This window comes from Chiloscyllium punctatum, chromosome 26, assembly GCF_047496795.1.
Source record: "Chiloscyllium punctatum isolate Juve2018m chromosome 26, sChiPun1.3, whole genome shotgun sequence".
NCBI lineage: Eukaryota > Metazoa > Chordata > Chondrichthyes > Orectolobiformes > Hemiscylliidae > Chiloscyllium > Chiloscyllium punctatum.
The window spans coordinates 49,206,617-49,224,184 of NC_092764.1; the positions used below are offsets into that span (position 1 = coordinate 49,206,617).

Genomic DNA, 17,568 nt, shown 5'->3' on the forward strand with positions numbered 1-17,568 from the left:
TGATGTGCTTTGCTGCTGACCTCAATAGATCAGGTTTAATTCCTTGGCTTGGTGATAATGGCAGAGTACAAAATATGCCAGGTCATGAGATTACAGATTGATCATGGTTGAATACAATTCTGGTGCTGATTTTCTACAGTGCAACATAGATACCCTGTTTAGACATGCTGGATCTGTTCTGAATCTAATGCAATTAGACAATGGCTGAGGGTTTTCAACATGATGACAGATTTGAAGTGGTCATTTCTACTAACACTGCCAAGGATAGATGTACTGTGACAGGTGGGTTTTCAAATTCAAGGCCTATTAGGCCTTTCTCTTTGTTTTTTCACCACCTACTGCAGGTTCAGTCTAGCTGTTGTGTCCTTTAGTCTCAGTCAATTTGATCTGTACTAGTACTACTGAGGCATGCTTGCACTAATATATTAATGGGAGGGGGGGGGGCGTTGGAGGAGAATGGGATATCGGAATTTACAGGGGATTTCTTTGTTTGTTTCTGATTTGATACTAAGGTTCTTGAGGTCTGAAATCAATATTAATTGACTCTCAGGGCTAATCCCTGAGACTTGCTACTACTGGTGGGATTGTCCTGCTACTGGGAAAAAACATACTGATGGATGATGATGGAAAAATCTGGGATATTGATCGTAAGGATTTGTTTAGTCTGACTTTGTTGGGCTGTTGCTTGAAACAAATAGAAATCATAAAATTGAAATACAAATAGAAAGTGCTGGAAATATTCAAACATGTCCATTCACAATTTTGAAAGGACAAAAGAAGATTCATATTTCTTCAATCTTTCTTCAATAGTCAAAAGCAAAAGGTAAGCCAGATGTTTTTGGTGGGAATGAAGGCATCAAGACGAGATATGGACCTCACATGATGGGAAGGGAAAGCTGGAAGAGTGTGAAATATTTTAAACAAGAAACATGTTTTCAAGCCCATATGTGTTCCTGCCACCATTTTCACAGCAATCTAATGTACTGCTGTGGAGAGACAAAACAACTGATTAGAATATTTAAATTAGGCTTATACTGTGCAATTAGAGATCTTCTCAGAACTAGGTAAACACTGCCATAAAAGGAGGTGGGAGATGCCGACACAATAAAATATGAATATTTAGAACATTTCCCATGGCTTCCCTGGATTCTCAAGGTAACATTTTGGGCAGCATGATGGTTCAGTGGTTAGCAATGCTGCCTCACAGCGCCAGGGTCCCGGGTTTGATTCCCACCTTGGGTGACTGTCTGTGTGGAGTTTACACATTCTCCCCATGACTGCGTGGGTTTCCTCTGAGTGCTCCAGTTTCCTCCCACAGTCCAAAGATGTGCAGGTCAGGTGAATTGGTCATGCTAAGTTTCCCATAGTGGTAGGTTCATTAGTCAGGGGTGAATATAGGGTAGGTAAATGGGTTTCGGTGGGTTACTCTTCGGAGGATATGTATGGACTTGTTGGGCCGAAGGGCATTTCCATACTGTAGGGAATCTAATCATAATCAAATCTAATCATTTTGCCTCCCTTTGCTAATTGCAGCCCGTGTCAACCCTCTTCCAATATAATGTACCTAACTGCCCCAAATCAGGGCACAACCTTGGAAATGTGGCGAGACATTTGAGACCTCCATGGTACTTTGCTAAGTAGTACAGCTATTATGTGGAATGGTCAAACAAATATCTTGGAAATCTCAAAACAAAGAGGAGTAAGTGATATATCCCAGTTAACCAATTAAAAATTATACAAAGATCAATGGAACAAGGAAATACATGAGAAATAATATAAGAAAAATTCAGAAATAACTGCAATGGAAAAAAAATTAAAATAAAAAGAGAAATGCTGCAAGGTTATGCAGGTCACCAGTAACTGAGAGAGGGAAAAACATACCAGCATCCCAATTCAGGTCCCTCACATCCTTGCACACTCCCAAACCAATGAAGTGTCTAACTTTGCAGAACCAATCAAGTCTGACCAAAACTGTAAGCCCAGAACTAGAGTAAAGAGCTTTAATAAACAAGTCTCAATTGATACCAAAGATTAGAAAAATGTTTCCTCACATAGTACATGCAAAACATGCTCTCAGGAAATGTACTTCATTAAATTCTTCAAAAGGAGGTGGATAAATATCTGGTTGCAGGCAGGACTGGCAGCAAGAGATAGGTCAATGCTAAGAAGATAAAATACTTAATGGAAAGTAAAAACAAAGGTTTATGTATTTCTCGGATGCCAAACGTTATTTGGCGAATAGAAGCTTAAAACTCGAAAGTAGAAATGTGACATTTGTTTCACATTCCTAGAGGTTCAGACAGAATTCATGCAGGCAGAATTTCTTGGGAAATTAAATCACGCTGGGTGACTGTAAATACTTAGAGGAAAGAATCTGTAGGGTGAAAAGACCTTTCCTAATTGTATTTGCAATTGTTTTTTGATCTTCCATTTTCTTACAAGCTTTGAATAAATTAATTTATAATTCCTCATATTTTGTCTGCCATTAGCTTAGTGAAAATGGCGTCTCGTGATTGAAATGCATTACACAGCATGATTTTCATGTTGTTGCATGGTAGATAGAAATTAAAATCACCATAGAAAGTTAAGATGTCTTTCTGAGTTCAGGTTCCATTTTAACATCGTGTCAGTGCTAGTTATGACTACTGAACCTTGCTAGAATTCCACATTACAGTAGATATTTGATAGTCCACTGCAGCAAAAAATGGGCAGTAATATAATTCACTTACGAGACTCTCAGAAGAATCCATATCTGCCCACGATACTCTTCTTTCTTCACGATTAGGTATTTGCTTTTTAGGTTTCTGCACCAAAACAACATGTTCCGTGGAATCTTTAAAGATTTTGGTGTTTATTCTTACATTACTAAGAATTTATCAATTATTCACTTTAATAGTTTCCCCTTGTTAGTGCTCAGGCATATACTTTCGGTCGTCAAGATTAGAGCATTGCTGGAAAAGCAGAGCAGGTCAGGCAGCATCCGAAGAGCAGGAAAATCGATGTTTCGGGTAAAAGCCCTTCATCAGGAATGAGGCTGGGAGCTTTGAGGGTGGAGAGATAAATGGGAGGGAGGTGGCGTGGGGCTGGGGAGAAGGTTGCTGAAAGTGCAATAGGTGGATGGAGGTGGGGGTAAAGGTGATAGGTCAGAGAGGAGTGTGAAGCAGGTAGGTGGGAAGGAAGATTGACAGGTGGACAAGTCATGAGGACGGTGCTAAGCTGGATGTTTGGAACTGCGGTAAGGTAGGGGGAGGGGAAATATGGAAACTGGTAAAGTCCACATTACTGCCAAGGGGTTGAAGGGTCCCGAGGCAAAAAGTGAAGCATTCTTCCTCCAGGCGTCGGTTGGTGAGGGATTGGCGATGGAGGAGGCCAGAGACCTGCATGTCCTCAGCAGAGTGGGAGATGGAGTTGAAATGTTTGGCCACGGGGTGATGGGGTTGATTGGTCCGGGTGTCCCAGAGATGTTTTCTGAAGCACTCTGTGAGAAGGCATCCAGTCTCCCCTCTACATTGATGCCATGACCTGTCCCACCTGTCAATCTTCCTTCCTATCTATCCACTCCATCCTCCTCTCCATCCACCTATTGCACTCTCAGCTATCTTCTCCCCAGTCCCACACCCTCCCATTTATTGCTCCAAGCCTAATTTCTGATGATGAGTTTTTGCCTGAAACTATTTTCCTGCTCCTCAGATGCTACCTGATTTGCTGTGTATTTCCAGCACCACTCTAATCTCGATTCTAATCTCCAGCATCTGCAATACCCACATCCGCCTATATACTTTATGTATCCAGGGGTTACGGTAAACATACTATTTTCTTAACTACTGACTAATTTTCAAAAAAAATCACGAAAGCAATTCAATGAAAACTGTCCATTTGATTTTCCCTTTCCCACAAGAGATGATATCCTTGCTTCACATCTTTGTAGTAGTGCAGATAAATAAAGGACTGAGTGGATTGGTAAAATGAATCTTCGTTTATACCACTTCCTGATCTTAGCTGCCAATGCTCCAATGTTCTACATCATTGCACTTATCCATCTTCATCCATTTTAAACATAATAATAAATTTTCTAATTGTTCCTGTTGTGCACTTTTACCCATTGAGAAGTCATGTGTGTGCAACAATAATTTTTCATCCATTCATTTTAATAGCTTTCTACAGCTAATGAAGCAGATATTTTCCCTTACATAATTCTTCTGTCAGAGAAACAATATCAAGAATAAATTAATCATGCTACAACTCATGGAAATATTAACAACTTTGATAAACGGAGAAAATCAAGCAATATTTTAAATCATTCAATTGAATAAAATTAGTTACCAAAACTGGATCCTCAGATACTGTAGGTGAGGATTTGTTGAATTCCTCTTTTACTGGCAACTTTTCTCGTTCTTCCTTTGGGATTACCTCACGTTGATCAATTCTCATTATGGATTCATTTGATGGCAAGTATGAAGCCATCCATTTTATTTCAACATTTATTGTGCCATTGACTAGTCCTTCAAAATTCATGAGTTCAAATGTTCCTGGAAATAAATGAATTAAGATGCATGATAGGACACTTTTAATCATAGGAAAGTAGAACATAGGAGACGATCATCCAACCAGTCAAGCTGCTCCACTATTCCATATCATGGCCTATCATCGAATTCAATACCAATTTGCTATGCTATCTTGATATATTTTGAGGTCATCAGTATCTACAAATCTCACAAACACTGTCTTGATCATATTCAATTACTGAGTTTTCATTGCTATCTGGGATAGAGAATTCCAAAGACTCACTACCTTCAGACTGAAGATATTTTTCCTCATCTCAGTTCTAAACAGCTTGCTCATTATTCTGAGTCTGTTCCTCTGGTTCTTGATGCCTCAGCCTGGGGAAATATATTTACTGCAACTACGCTATCTAGCCTTTAAGAGCTTTGTAAGTTTCAATGAGATCACCTCTCACTCTTCTAAACACTTGAGAATATAGCCCCACTCTGTTCCATAGGACAGTTGTGCCATTCTACGAAATAATCTGTTGAACTTGTGCTGTACTTCCCCTCTAATAAGTACATATCTTCCCAGGCAAGGAAACAAAATTGAACATAATGCTCCTATCAAGGTTCTATGAAGTTAAATTAAGACATTTTTACTCCTATGCTCAAATTCTCTTAAAAGACCACATACCATTTGCTTTGATAATTGCTTGCTGCACTTGTACATTAGCTTTCAGTGAACTATGAACACAGATATTCAGGTTATTTTGGACAGTAACACTTCACAATCTCACTATTTACAAGTACTCTGCAGCTCCACTGCTGCTGCCATACCTCATTCATCCACATTATATTCCATCTGCCATGCTGTTGTCAATTAACTTGACCTGCCTGAATCTCCTCAAAGCCTCTTTTCAGCATTTTCACAACACATCTAGTTTTTTTGTCATCTGCAAATTGAAATATTACATTTGGTTTGCACATCAAAATCATGGAAATAGATTGTGAACAGTTAGGTCCAAGCACTGATCTTTCCAATACCAGTTATAGCTGCTAACTGAGAATGACCCATTTATTCTTACTCTGTTTTCTTTCCGTTAATGAATTTTCAATCTGTGTCAACCTTTTAGGTTGAATACATCCATTGATTCCCCCCTCTCTGCTAGAAACAAGCTAACAGAACTTGAATAGGTTTCTCAAACAGTACGTCTCTTTCATAAAACCACAATATCTCTGCTCAATCATACCATTGTTTTCCAATTATCCAGTTATTACATCTCATATAATAGATTTTAATATTTTCCCCAATGATGTCAAGCTAACAGGTTTAGAACTTCCTGTATTCTCCTTCTCTCCTTTCTTAAAAAGTGGGGTTACATTTACAACATTGTAAACTGTAGGGACTGTTCAGAATCTGTAGCATTTTGAAAGATGACCACCAATGCATTCATCATCTCCAAAGCCATTGGATGATTGGGTTCTGGGGATTTCTTAATTTCTAATCCCATTAATTCTTCAATACTACTTTTTTATTAGCATTAATTTCTTTCTGTTCCTCATTCTTACTCATTCCTTGGATCTTTAATATCTCTGGGAGACTTATTGTATCTTTTTCCATAAAAACAATAAAAATTAATTTAGCTTCTTCAACACCTCCTTACTTCCATTATAAATTTTCCAGTTTCATCCAGCATCCAATGGACCAACCAAGTTATCAAACATCTTTGATAATCTTTTCCTTTCAATATTCTTATAGAAGCTATTGCAGCACATTTTTATGTTTCCTGCTAATTTACATTCATTTTTTTTGTCTCCTTCCTTAGGAGTATCTTGGTCCTTCTTTGCTAAATTCTAAAATTCATGATTACAGTACTACTTACTTTGGCAACATTACAAGCCTCCTCCTTTGATCTAATATAATCTTCTACTCCCTTTGTTGACTCACTTTCCTGTTGGCTTTTAATGCCTTAAAGGAAGGTCTATTTGTTTAAAACCATGTAATAATTCTTTAAATACAAGCCATTACCATTTACAATGATAGAAAGGCAATGTATTTTCTCAATTCGCCATGACCAACTTGTCATTCATGCCTTCATAGTGTCCTTTAATTAGATTTATGACAGCTTCAGATTGAACAGCCTGGCTTACAAATTTGATGGAAAATTCCTGCACATTTTGGTCACTCTTCCCTAAAGTTTGTATGATACCATGACTACTAATTATCCCCTTCTCATTGTATGATACCAGATCTAAAACAAAGAGTGTATAAGAGAGAGGACCAAGTTAATCCTTTCAACTAAAGTGCACTAAAGCCAATCAGAGTCACACCAGGTCTCTTGATTATAGTTACCATCTGCTGGGTCAGGGCAGCTTTTATAGGGACTGTGGTATCTCAGATGGCTACGATTGACACAAAAAAGATTACATATCAAGAATAGCAAAGTATTTATACTATTACCTATGATATACTTGTTGTGAGCTAATGAAATAAGGGGAACTTTCACTTTTCCTAGGTAAAAAGTATCATCAGGTTCTGCATCATCAAACACATAAACAGTTAATGATTCTGACTTTAAATATCGATCAAGTTCTGTGGTAATTGGTACTGGAAATTTCATGTGATCATCAAACTGTGGGTTGTTGCTGTTTGGAATAATGGCTGTATCATGATCTGCAAAATCAAAGAACTTGTAGACAGCATAAGGATTTGGCTGGTGATTCTTCCTTCTGGCTTGCAGATTGTCACAGGATTTTATAATAATATGAAGTTCATTCAGATTACCATCTGTCAGAGCTGTAGTGTGTGCCTAAGGGTTCATAGAGAGAAAAAGACATTTTAATCAAAGGCTACTTCAGGTTTGCAAGCAGCTATATGCTTAAAGAAGTAGGCAGCATTTTTAACTCAACCCACTCACTTTGGAACTGATGAGATCAAGTACAATGCTGGCCTTTGACTATGCCTGATTTTATTCTCCACTGAAATTAGTGGAAAATCATCTTGGATGTGGTGTAAAACCCCATGAGTGTCCCATTGTCAGGTTACTTTAAAATTGTCTTACCTTTGGTGTCATGTTAATATTTGCCCAATAGAACAGAAACATTCATGATAGAAGTGGGAAGGATTAAAAAAAAATATATCAATGTAACTTAATACAGCAACTTATAATTCTCTGGTCAGGGCTTCCTTAAGTGTGGGTTGCAGTATGAAATTTTGGGGTAGCAATGTCTGACACCATAACTATAGCTGTGGAGACGAATCTCCATTCTGGTACCAGTTCTGAGGCTCCATGATGTATGCACTGATTGTATATTTTTTGCCAAACAGCTTGTGGGAGGGGAGTGACTAAGATTCCCCTAGGGAGCGTCATTGCGAATTCTGACTGGACGAACAATAAATGAGAAATGTTGGACATTGAGCAGTTGGAGGTTTGTGATGATATTGTGGGCCAGGAAGTCGATTCTGTGTACATTAAACTCATTAATTCCACATGTACATGGTGGCCTCCAATTTATATCCGAAGAGACTGAGTGATTTGACAAATAATTGTAGGTCAGGCCATTGGTAATTTTTTTAACAGAACTTCCATCTCCTGCAGCAAGATTCCTGATGTTTGTGCAATGCTAACAAGTAGGTAGGAACACGCTTGTAAACACAAGAGCACTATTCTTTACTTCCACAGCAGCTGACATTAAATTTGTCAAACCTTCTAATAACTGATCAGTGACTGTACAGAAAATAAATACTTACTGTATGTAAGCTTAAAATCAACTGGTGTATTCATGTACATCATTACAGTGGATTGGACAGAGCTTTGAGTAATTTTCCTGTCTCACCAAAGTTCTTACATGAATACTGCCTACATGATATTAATAGAACAGTGGGAAATTGGGAACAATTCTCCCTTTGACACTTCTATGTGTCTAAGAAAGAAAGAATGAACAATTTGTATTTATACAGCATCTTTAAAACAGCAAAGAAGTAATGTCTAGTTAATCTCTTCCTTTGATATTGTCTGAAAATACTGAAACTCCATTGATTGTCTTTGCTTTTATAGTTTCATTCCATGGAAAATATTGATTATTCCTGCTGCAGTAGTAGATGACTTTTGTAAAACTCAGCATGTTACGTAAATCTACAAATAAATCTGCAACACTTTTGGCTCATGCAGCCAGAGCCTGAAGGTGCGAGTACAATTAAGTAGAGAAATGGGGCAGCACATGGCTCAGCGCTTAGCACTGTTGCTCACAGCGTCAGGGTCCCAGGCTCAATTCCACCCTCAGGCGACTGTCTATGTGGAGTTTGCACATTCTTCCTGTGTCTGCATGGGTTTCTTCTGGGTGCTCTGGTTTCCTCCCATAGTCCAAAGATGTGCAGACTGTGTGGTTTGGCCATGCTACATTGCATCCAGGGATTTTCAGGCTAGGTAGATTAGTCATGGGAAGTGCAGGGTTAGAGGGGTTGGGTATCTGGGTTGGATGTTCTTCAGAAGGTCAGTGTAGCCTTGATGGGTTAAATGCCTACTTCCATATGGTAGGCATTCTGATTCTACCAAACTGGAATCCTTGGCTCATGAACTTAAATAAATGGAATGCTAGCAGTAGATAACCTGTTTGTTTGCAGATCAGCTAAAGTTGGCTGTAAAATTATATACATGCAAGATATTTTTAATCAAGGTGTTATGACACATATCTGGAGGTGGGATTAGAACTTTTGACTTTCTGGTCCAGAGTTAGGGGTACCACCACTGTGCCAAATTCGACCTAAGCTATTTAAAGATGGCTTGCACCTCTTCTTGGGAGAATCAATTTGAGTAACCACCTCCACCCAAAGTCCTAATACAGAATCTCGGGTCGTCAGTGCAGATGCTCAAGCAAGTCCGAAATATCTAGAGCCAACTCCAGTGTTCAGTAGCCAGAGTACTGATGTGCTGAATCCACGTTTCTCCAGTAAAGTGAGCAGAAAACGTTAGCAAATGAGACCACAGCCATGGAAATAGAAATGGCAGCAATGCAGCAGGAAGGTTAATAACATTACACAAAGAGAGAATAGCTAGTGCATCTCCAAAAGTAAATTTAAAATGTTTTAAAATACTGCAACTGCAGTCGAAACTAGCCCAAAATGGTTAACCAGGCTCTTAACTTAATGAAGTAGAGGCTCCCTTGAAATAGTAATACCTGTCACATTAAGATCTTAAGAGCTGATGAACCAGGCACTGTCATTATTCAATTTACTCCATACAATTGTATTCAGTGCATAAATCCTCACTATTGTATTTTGATCAATAAGGTTGACAGGAGTAAAAGATGACTAAAAAGCACCTACACCTATATAGTGACCAATGCACTTCTGGTTCACCTTGGTCATATGTGCTTTTGCAAAAAATTGATTTGTTGAGACCAGTTGAAAGATGGACAAAGCGAAGGCCAATTTCATACCGGATGGACATTTTTTTAGACGCAGTCAGTTGTACACTGAAAACTTGGCTTTCAGGAGAATCCTTAGTTAAAACCATCAAGCTGTGTCCATCATTAGGATTGCAATGCTTAATCCAAACTCACTATGCTATTACTGTTTATGCAGGTATTCTGAGTTCTTCCTTTGTTGGTTAAGCCAGTAATTCATATTTCTTGATTACCCCAAGAAGGGTGTTGAGTTAATCACTCGCCAACAAACACACCTGGATATGTTAGCTTTCTTTCAGCAAGATTAGGAATTGACTCATGTAAACAAGTCAGGTTAGTCCAACAAAGAAAACAATTGTTATATTGCCACGTTAATGATTAGAAAGCTAACTATACTTGTTAGCTGCTTTAAAACTCAAAGTTTTAACTCATAACGGAAGCCTGGTCCACAGTAATCCTTGTGAACATAGAGTTTGACCATCCTGATTTTACAGTCTTTTGAGCAGATAGTAGCAGCGTAGTTCTTTATTTCATCACTGTGAAAATTAATACTGCATCACTGCATGTAGGATAAATGTGGTATTAATATATTTATGTCTGAATCTAATCTAACTCCACATTTTGTACATGATGTAAGCCAGATTAAATGCCGAAGTGTGCTTCTTTCTGAGGTTTATGTTTCAAAGTTTTGGTGGGTCTATATAGGGGTCCTGAGCCTTTCCATGTCATCAGTGTATCTGCTCAGCTACAAATAGTGGGCAGGCTTACAAGATTGCAGGCTCAGTCATAGGGACTGCAGTGGCTCCCTACGGGACAGGTAAGCACTGCTGAAGCAAGCATGCGAGCAGAAGAGTTCTTCAGTATGGAGACGCCTTTGGCTGCCTGCATAGAAACTATCATGTACAGATGCATGAAGCTAATAAGGCCATTGGGGTTGATGAAAACACCTCCACGAGCCTACTCTTGGATGGGCCTGCAGTTTTGCACACCTAAGATCCAGTCATTGAGCTGTGCAGCCTCTCGTTCACCTTGGTTGAGCTGGTGATCTCCAAACATTGTTTGGTTCCATTCTGGCATCAGTAGTATATCAATGCCAACACGAAATTACTCCTCAGCCATGTCTTAATTGGATTAATTTATTATCCTCCTCTGTGTACCAGGTAGCCAACCAAGTTTCCAGTGCATCCCTGAGGAATTCCCCCAGAGTTGGCAAAGTATTAACAAGTAGCTTCCAGTTACTTTCTCGTACCTTTGTCACTTTTGGGCTGGGAAAATTCAGTCCTTGTAGTCGGAGTTGACTTTGACTAACATCAAATTTGACATTTTCAGCGATGCTGCAAATTGCATTGAAATGCTTGAATAAGAGTTCTTCTGTGCTCTCTGATCACAGTGGCATAACTGGTGTAAGATGACATTAGTTCAATTTAAAACCAAAAATTTGGAAATGCCTGTGTCTAATTTTAGGTGATACTGCATTGTCCCTGAACGGATACACAATTTGGCAACTTAAAAAATGAAACGGTCACATCAAGTTCCTCTGTGCTAACACTCAAGGATCAATAGGTCATGTGGTAGTGAGGAAGTTGTGATGGTGGCAGTGGGATAGTAGAAATTTGCAGTGTCAATTGGCCAGGATGAAACATTTGTGACATTTCATAGAAGCAGCTTGGATTCTTCCCCAGTTTCCACCAGGCCCTATTTATGTTGGGTTGAGGGGAAGAGGGAAGTAAGTTAGAGATGTGACTCTCACATGTGGGAAACCTGAACTCTGTGCTGAGTTCATAAAGCTTGCACTTTTGCTGGAGCAAGGGTCCATTGTGTATGAGTCTTCACTTTAGTGAAGTCATAAGTGCTCCTGAAGGGCAGATACGGTCTATTGAGCTGTCAAGCTATCAAATTAGTGACATCCTAAACCCTTAAAAATAGAAAAGGTGCGTGCCAATACCTAAAAATCAAAAAATGTTTGTTTTAGTAATTTCAATAGTCCCGAGAGCTATCATTATACCAGTATTAATACTTCTGTGCTATCTACAACATTTAAACATCAGATTGGGAGCCTCAGAGTTCAGTTTTCTTGACAGCTAAAAGAGTTGGTAAATGATGAGCTATCTTTGAGGTGTAGTTCTGAATACAAATATTCGATTAAGTACTTGAAAGGATTTTAATGTCTTGAATGGACTTTCAAGAATTGTAAAGTCTATAATAGATTTTAGAATGTTATTTTATTTCATCTCAGTATGACTCCTGATGTCTGCCTATGGTGGATACTGGGTGAAATAACATGGAAGATGTAAGGGCAAAGGGTGGTTGGGAAGGAAAACTCTGCATTGGCATGAGGTTCTCATGTATTGGTGGAGGTATTAAAGGTTAGGATTAAAGGGTCTCGCGTTTAAGAAAACAACTGTACAAGGTTGCTAAGTAATTGGAGCATGCCGTTCAAATATCCTGTCTCACAGATTTGCACCTAGGGGCGACAGGACTAGCTTTATCCCAGGTGTGCAGACAGTTGGGATATTTCCTGCCTTAGGAGTCAAAATCCAAGCCACAGAGTTTAAAATTGGAACACAATAATGATCAAAGGCCAAGATAAAATCAATTAGAATCAAAATGTTCAAGATATGACTGCCTTCAATTTTGCAACTTACCAAGACAGAGCATTTTCCATTTTAAATCTATTATAAAGCCACATGAAATGAAGACACAAACTTGTCGCTTTAACATATATATTTTCAAAGAGCCATACGTCTAATCAGGAGATAATTAAAGTTCAGTTAAATTCTTCTGCATTATTTACAACAGCTAATTATTGACCAGGCTCGTCTTCGGGCAGCTACAGCACCATAAAATTAAGTCTGTATTTTTTGACCAATGTGATAGGATTAAAAATCTTGCATTCATTTATAAAAGCTCTATTATAACAAACATTTTTCAAAACATTCTTAAATGTCAAACTGAATAACTGTTAATGCAGTTAAAATGTATGAAGACAAAGAGTTCACCTGTTGCATTTGATCATCTGAATGATGACGGGAAGCTATATATCCTAGTGCTTTTGTTCGTTCTTTGTAAAGCCGAATAGCCTGAGCCATTGGCACACGTAAACGAAACCAATACTCGATTGTTCCATAATTTTCAGAATCTTGTCTGCCACCTACATTCAAATGGAGACTGGGTTTAAGACAGTCAGAGCAGTTATGAAACATTAAACTGCATTTCATACTGAAAGAAGTTACGAACATGATAAATGCAATATTGCCTATATATATATTGACAAAATAGTTGCTGTACTTTTAATAGTATAAGTCCCTGGATTTTGATTTCCCCATCTCCATGATGTTTTGGAATTAATAATATTAATCCTGGACAATCAGTAATCTGCACAATATCCTTTTAATTATGAATACAAATTGTAGATAAGAAACAAATTGATAGTATAAACTCACTTATTGTATTTTATGATTTATTACACATTTGAGGCATAATTTCCATTAAAAATATCAAATAATTTTCCATTGCTCCTGATAACATTTGCAGATGAATTATAAAATATATCCAGAACAATCAGGCATAAGAAAAGAAGTGTTCCATGTTCAAAAACCTGACTTATGTTAACAGATGTTGCCTTTACCTGTTGAGTGTCTTCAGTGTTTCCTGTTTTGTCACAAAACAAAGATAATTCTGAACCTAATAAGCCTGTTTTAACTTAAAAAAAACACCAGTTTCAAATACATGGTTCTATTGAAAATTTAGAAACCTTAAACTTGCTCTTTGCTGTCACACTTGTTATGTATTTACTGCATTTTCTATTCACATTTCAGATTTCCAGCATCTTAAGTGTTTTACTTTCATATGAAAAAATATTTTGAACAGGTTTACAACATTGTAACCAAATATTTTTTCTCTAATGCTTTCTTTATACATTATCTGAGGAACTGACTTTTTCTGTTGCTTGGTTAATGGAAGTAGTAATTTAAATTGTGTTTAAACCTGTTGCTAAGTGAACTAAGCAGAATGCTGGCCTCATAGAAACCTCAATTAAGACATATGCCAAAGAGATTTTTCAATCCAGCAGCTATTGAATAAAAGATTCAACTCCTTTTTGGAAGTAAGACTACTTTAGGAGGTTTGGACAGTCTCTGGCCAATCCCTGTAGGCAAATACTTGTAGCACAAAATTGGAATAACAATAAATTAGCAAATTGCACTTATAGATGTCATAGATGGCAGATGTAGGAAATGGAAAATATCACAATAGTGTCATAGCAAGCACTTTTTAAATTAAACCGTTGAAACTTGAGGATTTACTAACAGCCACGTCTTAAAAAAACCTAGAGTGTCTTAGCAAGCAAAGATCCTCTTTCATTTTACATCAGTTATTCTACCTTTCTCATCAATATGACTTTGTCCTCCCATGTATTTGAAACTGATACCTTTCTTTAACCACAAGAAACTTAATAACTTAAAAAGTCCCTTTTTGTGACAAAAACAGGAAACATGAGAGACACATCAGGCAGCATATATCGAAACAAGTCAAGGTTTCAAACATGGAATTCTATGCAGTGTCCTTGCTGGATGACAAAATCTTAAGCATTGCTCTAATGGATTTCCAAGAAACTCTGGAGCATGAAATGTAATTTTCTAGGTACTAAAAGAAAGCATTAGTACTGTGTGTTTTTCCATGTATGTAATAGAAAGGTTGTTTGAGATCCAGCTCCCCCTCACAGAAATATGTCTGACAATGAAACTCCTAATGGGTTGTGAAAAGAAACTGCAAACATTGTCTAATTATTGATTGACCAATATGAAAGCAAAATATCTATTTATAAGCAACAATATTTTCCATAAAACATTGAAAAATCAGTAATTTTCTTTTATAACCATGACATACAAAGTAAACAATACTGAAAGTCGGTGGCTTCCTCCATTCAAGCATGACATCTGCTCAGGGTCATGAATTTCTGCCAAGCAGGCTTGATGTGACTGACCAGGCTGATTCTAGGTCCACAATTCTTTAGGTCATTACCGCAGAACATTCAATTAGATAGTGGGATCTGGAATATAGGAATTGTTTGCTTTTCTTTCTTTATCTGCCACTAACCTGCCTCATCTTTAAGACCGTTGGACTCAAAGCATAATGTAACTTGAGGTTGTTGCTATTTTGAATTAATGGTGGCAAGCTTCTCCCTGTCAGTGATGCCAATGCTCCCACGCTTCAGAGTGTCTTTGATGGAATTTATTGTTGTTCTCCCCTTGAATGCTGGCAAATCGTCAGTTCAGGAAACTGGACTTAGAAGGGAAGATGCTTTATTGCCTGTCCAAAAATAGTGTCCAATCCAGCATAGTTCATTTTCAAGAGTTTCAAGCTTGTGGAGCTTGCTTCAAGAAAGACACGAGCACTTGTTCAATGATTCTCCCATAAAATCTAGCACATGAGGCAAAGCATTGTTAATGGAATATCTATAAAGCTTTTCTGTATTGTTGACACACAATTCAGATTCCACAGCAGTACGGGAATATGGAGTGACAACTGCTCTGTACACGAAGGATTTTGTCAACTTGTGAAGGTTTTGTTAACAAACACTTGCTGTCAGAATTTGTCCTAGGTTGATTTGGTGCAGCTGATGCAATGTGGGATCTCCTAGTCAGTCAATCTTGAGAAGTTGATGCTAAGGCTTGGGAAATATATATGGACGGTGGAATATTTCACTGAGAAGGTCTCTGTTGATAGACAAGCTTTGTTTTAATAATAGTCAATGCTCAGCTGATTCTTGCATGCAAATGTTAAGAAACCAAGAGTAGCTTGTAAATCTATTGAAGAATAGGCAACGATAGCCATTTACAATCTGCATATCATATATAGACATCATGATCAGTTTAGCTTCTGCACCGAGGTGGCTGAGATTGAAGAGTTTACCATCTAGACTGTATTTTTCATCTGTTTGATTGCTTGTTGTAGCTCTCCCATTGATGAGGTGACCCCATGAATTCTCTCACAGGGTACTTGGGTACTGCCTGGAAAATATCAGCTGCCACTGTGAATTCACAATTAGTTGGAAATATATTTTCTGGTGTTGATGGACAGTACAACCTAAAGAAGAAAGGCACCATTCTGTGAATGAAGGAGATTTTACCCATTTGGCTCTGGTTCAGAAATGACTGGTGGTTTCAGAAAAGCTTTGCATATCATGATGGTTAACATACTGTTGGATATCTTAGGCTTTATTTTTCTACTACACTTGTCTTTTATCTTCCAGGGCATTACCTAGAGCTTTTGGAATGCAACTTTCTTTGCTTCTGTCAAGCAATAAATACTGCTCATTTTTGTTTCAGGAGGTCACTTATTTCTGCATCGTTTTCGTCAAAGTGGTCTTGGTGATGATGCACTGAAGACAGGAATCTAGCACAACTGACTTTATTTCATCCAACTGATCCGAAACTGAGTTGGATGTGTGAACATTTTCTACATTGGTTGTGAACTGTACTTGGAGTCCCTCTCTTTGCTGGGCCGCTTTAGTGTTGAGATATTGTCTTCACCATTTGAGACTTTTGGATTTTATAATGTCTTGATGTTAGGTCGATATTGATTATCAACAGAACAATGTGATACTCTGTTCAATAAGAATCTGTCCTAATCTAATCTAATCTAATCTAATCCTCTGCATGGATATTGTGATACAGGCATCACTTAAAGAAGCTCTAAGAATATCTAGTTTGTGATTAACCAATATGTAGACTTATCCAAACCATGCTTTACCCAAGATCTTGAAAAGCTCAGTAACTTATTCTATAACAACATACACATTAAACAAATTGCAAGTAAAACAAGTAGGTGTACAAAAATAAACCAGTGATGCTTTTGGAAACACACACCTCCAAATATATTGAATGATTCATTGTGACTAATCTAATTACCCACAATTATCAGATATTAATGAAACTTAAAAACTGAACTCACAAAAGCATAAAACACTCTGAAAAGGAAAGTGGTTGCTAAAATGCTCTCCACTTATACATTAAACTGCAAATAACAATGTATGATGAGTCTATGAAAGTAGTCTTGAAATGCTGGGTTGAATTTTTCCAGCCCTGTGTAGACTGGTTGGTGGAGGTGCTTGGTGGGGGAAATGGCTTGGAGAGGTGGAGACGCTGCATGCAGCTCCCTAATAAATTCTTGTCTCCGGGGAAATTTCTCAGTGAAAGTCAAAACCCCACTTTAGTGCCCAATTAAGGACCGTTCATGATAGAGAAGGTATCTTTCTGTTGTTGGGAGCACTCCCACTGAGGACAGAGCTGTGTCATCTCTTTAGCTACAGCGGTGGTAGGTTGGGAGCTAGGACCCTATCAATAACCCCTTAAAATCGAAACCCCAGATCAATGGATCACAACCACATTCCACGCCATGGAAGGGCTTCTTCTCCACAATAATGGTCTGGCAGCTGTAGCAACAGTTCATTTTACAATTTTAGAAATTGTCACATGGTACCTCCAGCTTGAGGTGTCCTCACAATCTTGAAGTTCCAATAGTGACATCAGATGCCTAGTTTTGAGCACTCCTACTGTCCCTCTGGCCTGTGTGGCCCTTCTGCTGTCCCTAATTGGGCAAGTCTCTCGGAAATGGTAGTAATTGACCAACTCCAGGATATCCGTGTGGTTATATGGGACTTGTGACCTCCTTGGGC

At 38.1% G+C, this 17,568-nt stretch overlaps 1 protein-coding gene across 7 annotated transcripts in view; it reads right to left on the minus strand.

The window, feature by feature from the left end:
* The window catches only part of rpgrip1l (RPGRIP1 like), a 232,851-nt gene that overhangs the window by 95,085 nt on the left and 120,198 nt on the right, over nucleotides 1–17,568 (minus strand). For 6 of the 7 annotated variants that reach the window (XM_072547375.1, XM_072547374.1, XM_072547372.1 and 3 more), the window contains 4 exons: nucleotides 12,890–13,041; nucleotides 6,946–7,294; nucleotides 4,324–4,529; nucleotides 2,730–2,804 (listed from right to left, as the gene is read on the minus strand). In XM_072547375.1, the coding sequence (XP_072403476.1) occupies nucleotides 2,730–2,804; nucleotides 4,324–4,529; nucleotides 6,946–7,294; nucleotides 12,890–13,041 (782 nt within the window). Of the gene's footprint in view, nucleotides 1–2,729; nucleotides 2,805–4,323; nucleotides 4,530–6,945; nucleotides 7,295–12,889; nucleotides 13,042–17,568 lie in introns of those variants that run through there. The other variant, XM_072547376.1, reaches the window with a different exon arrangement.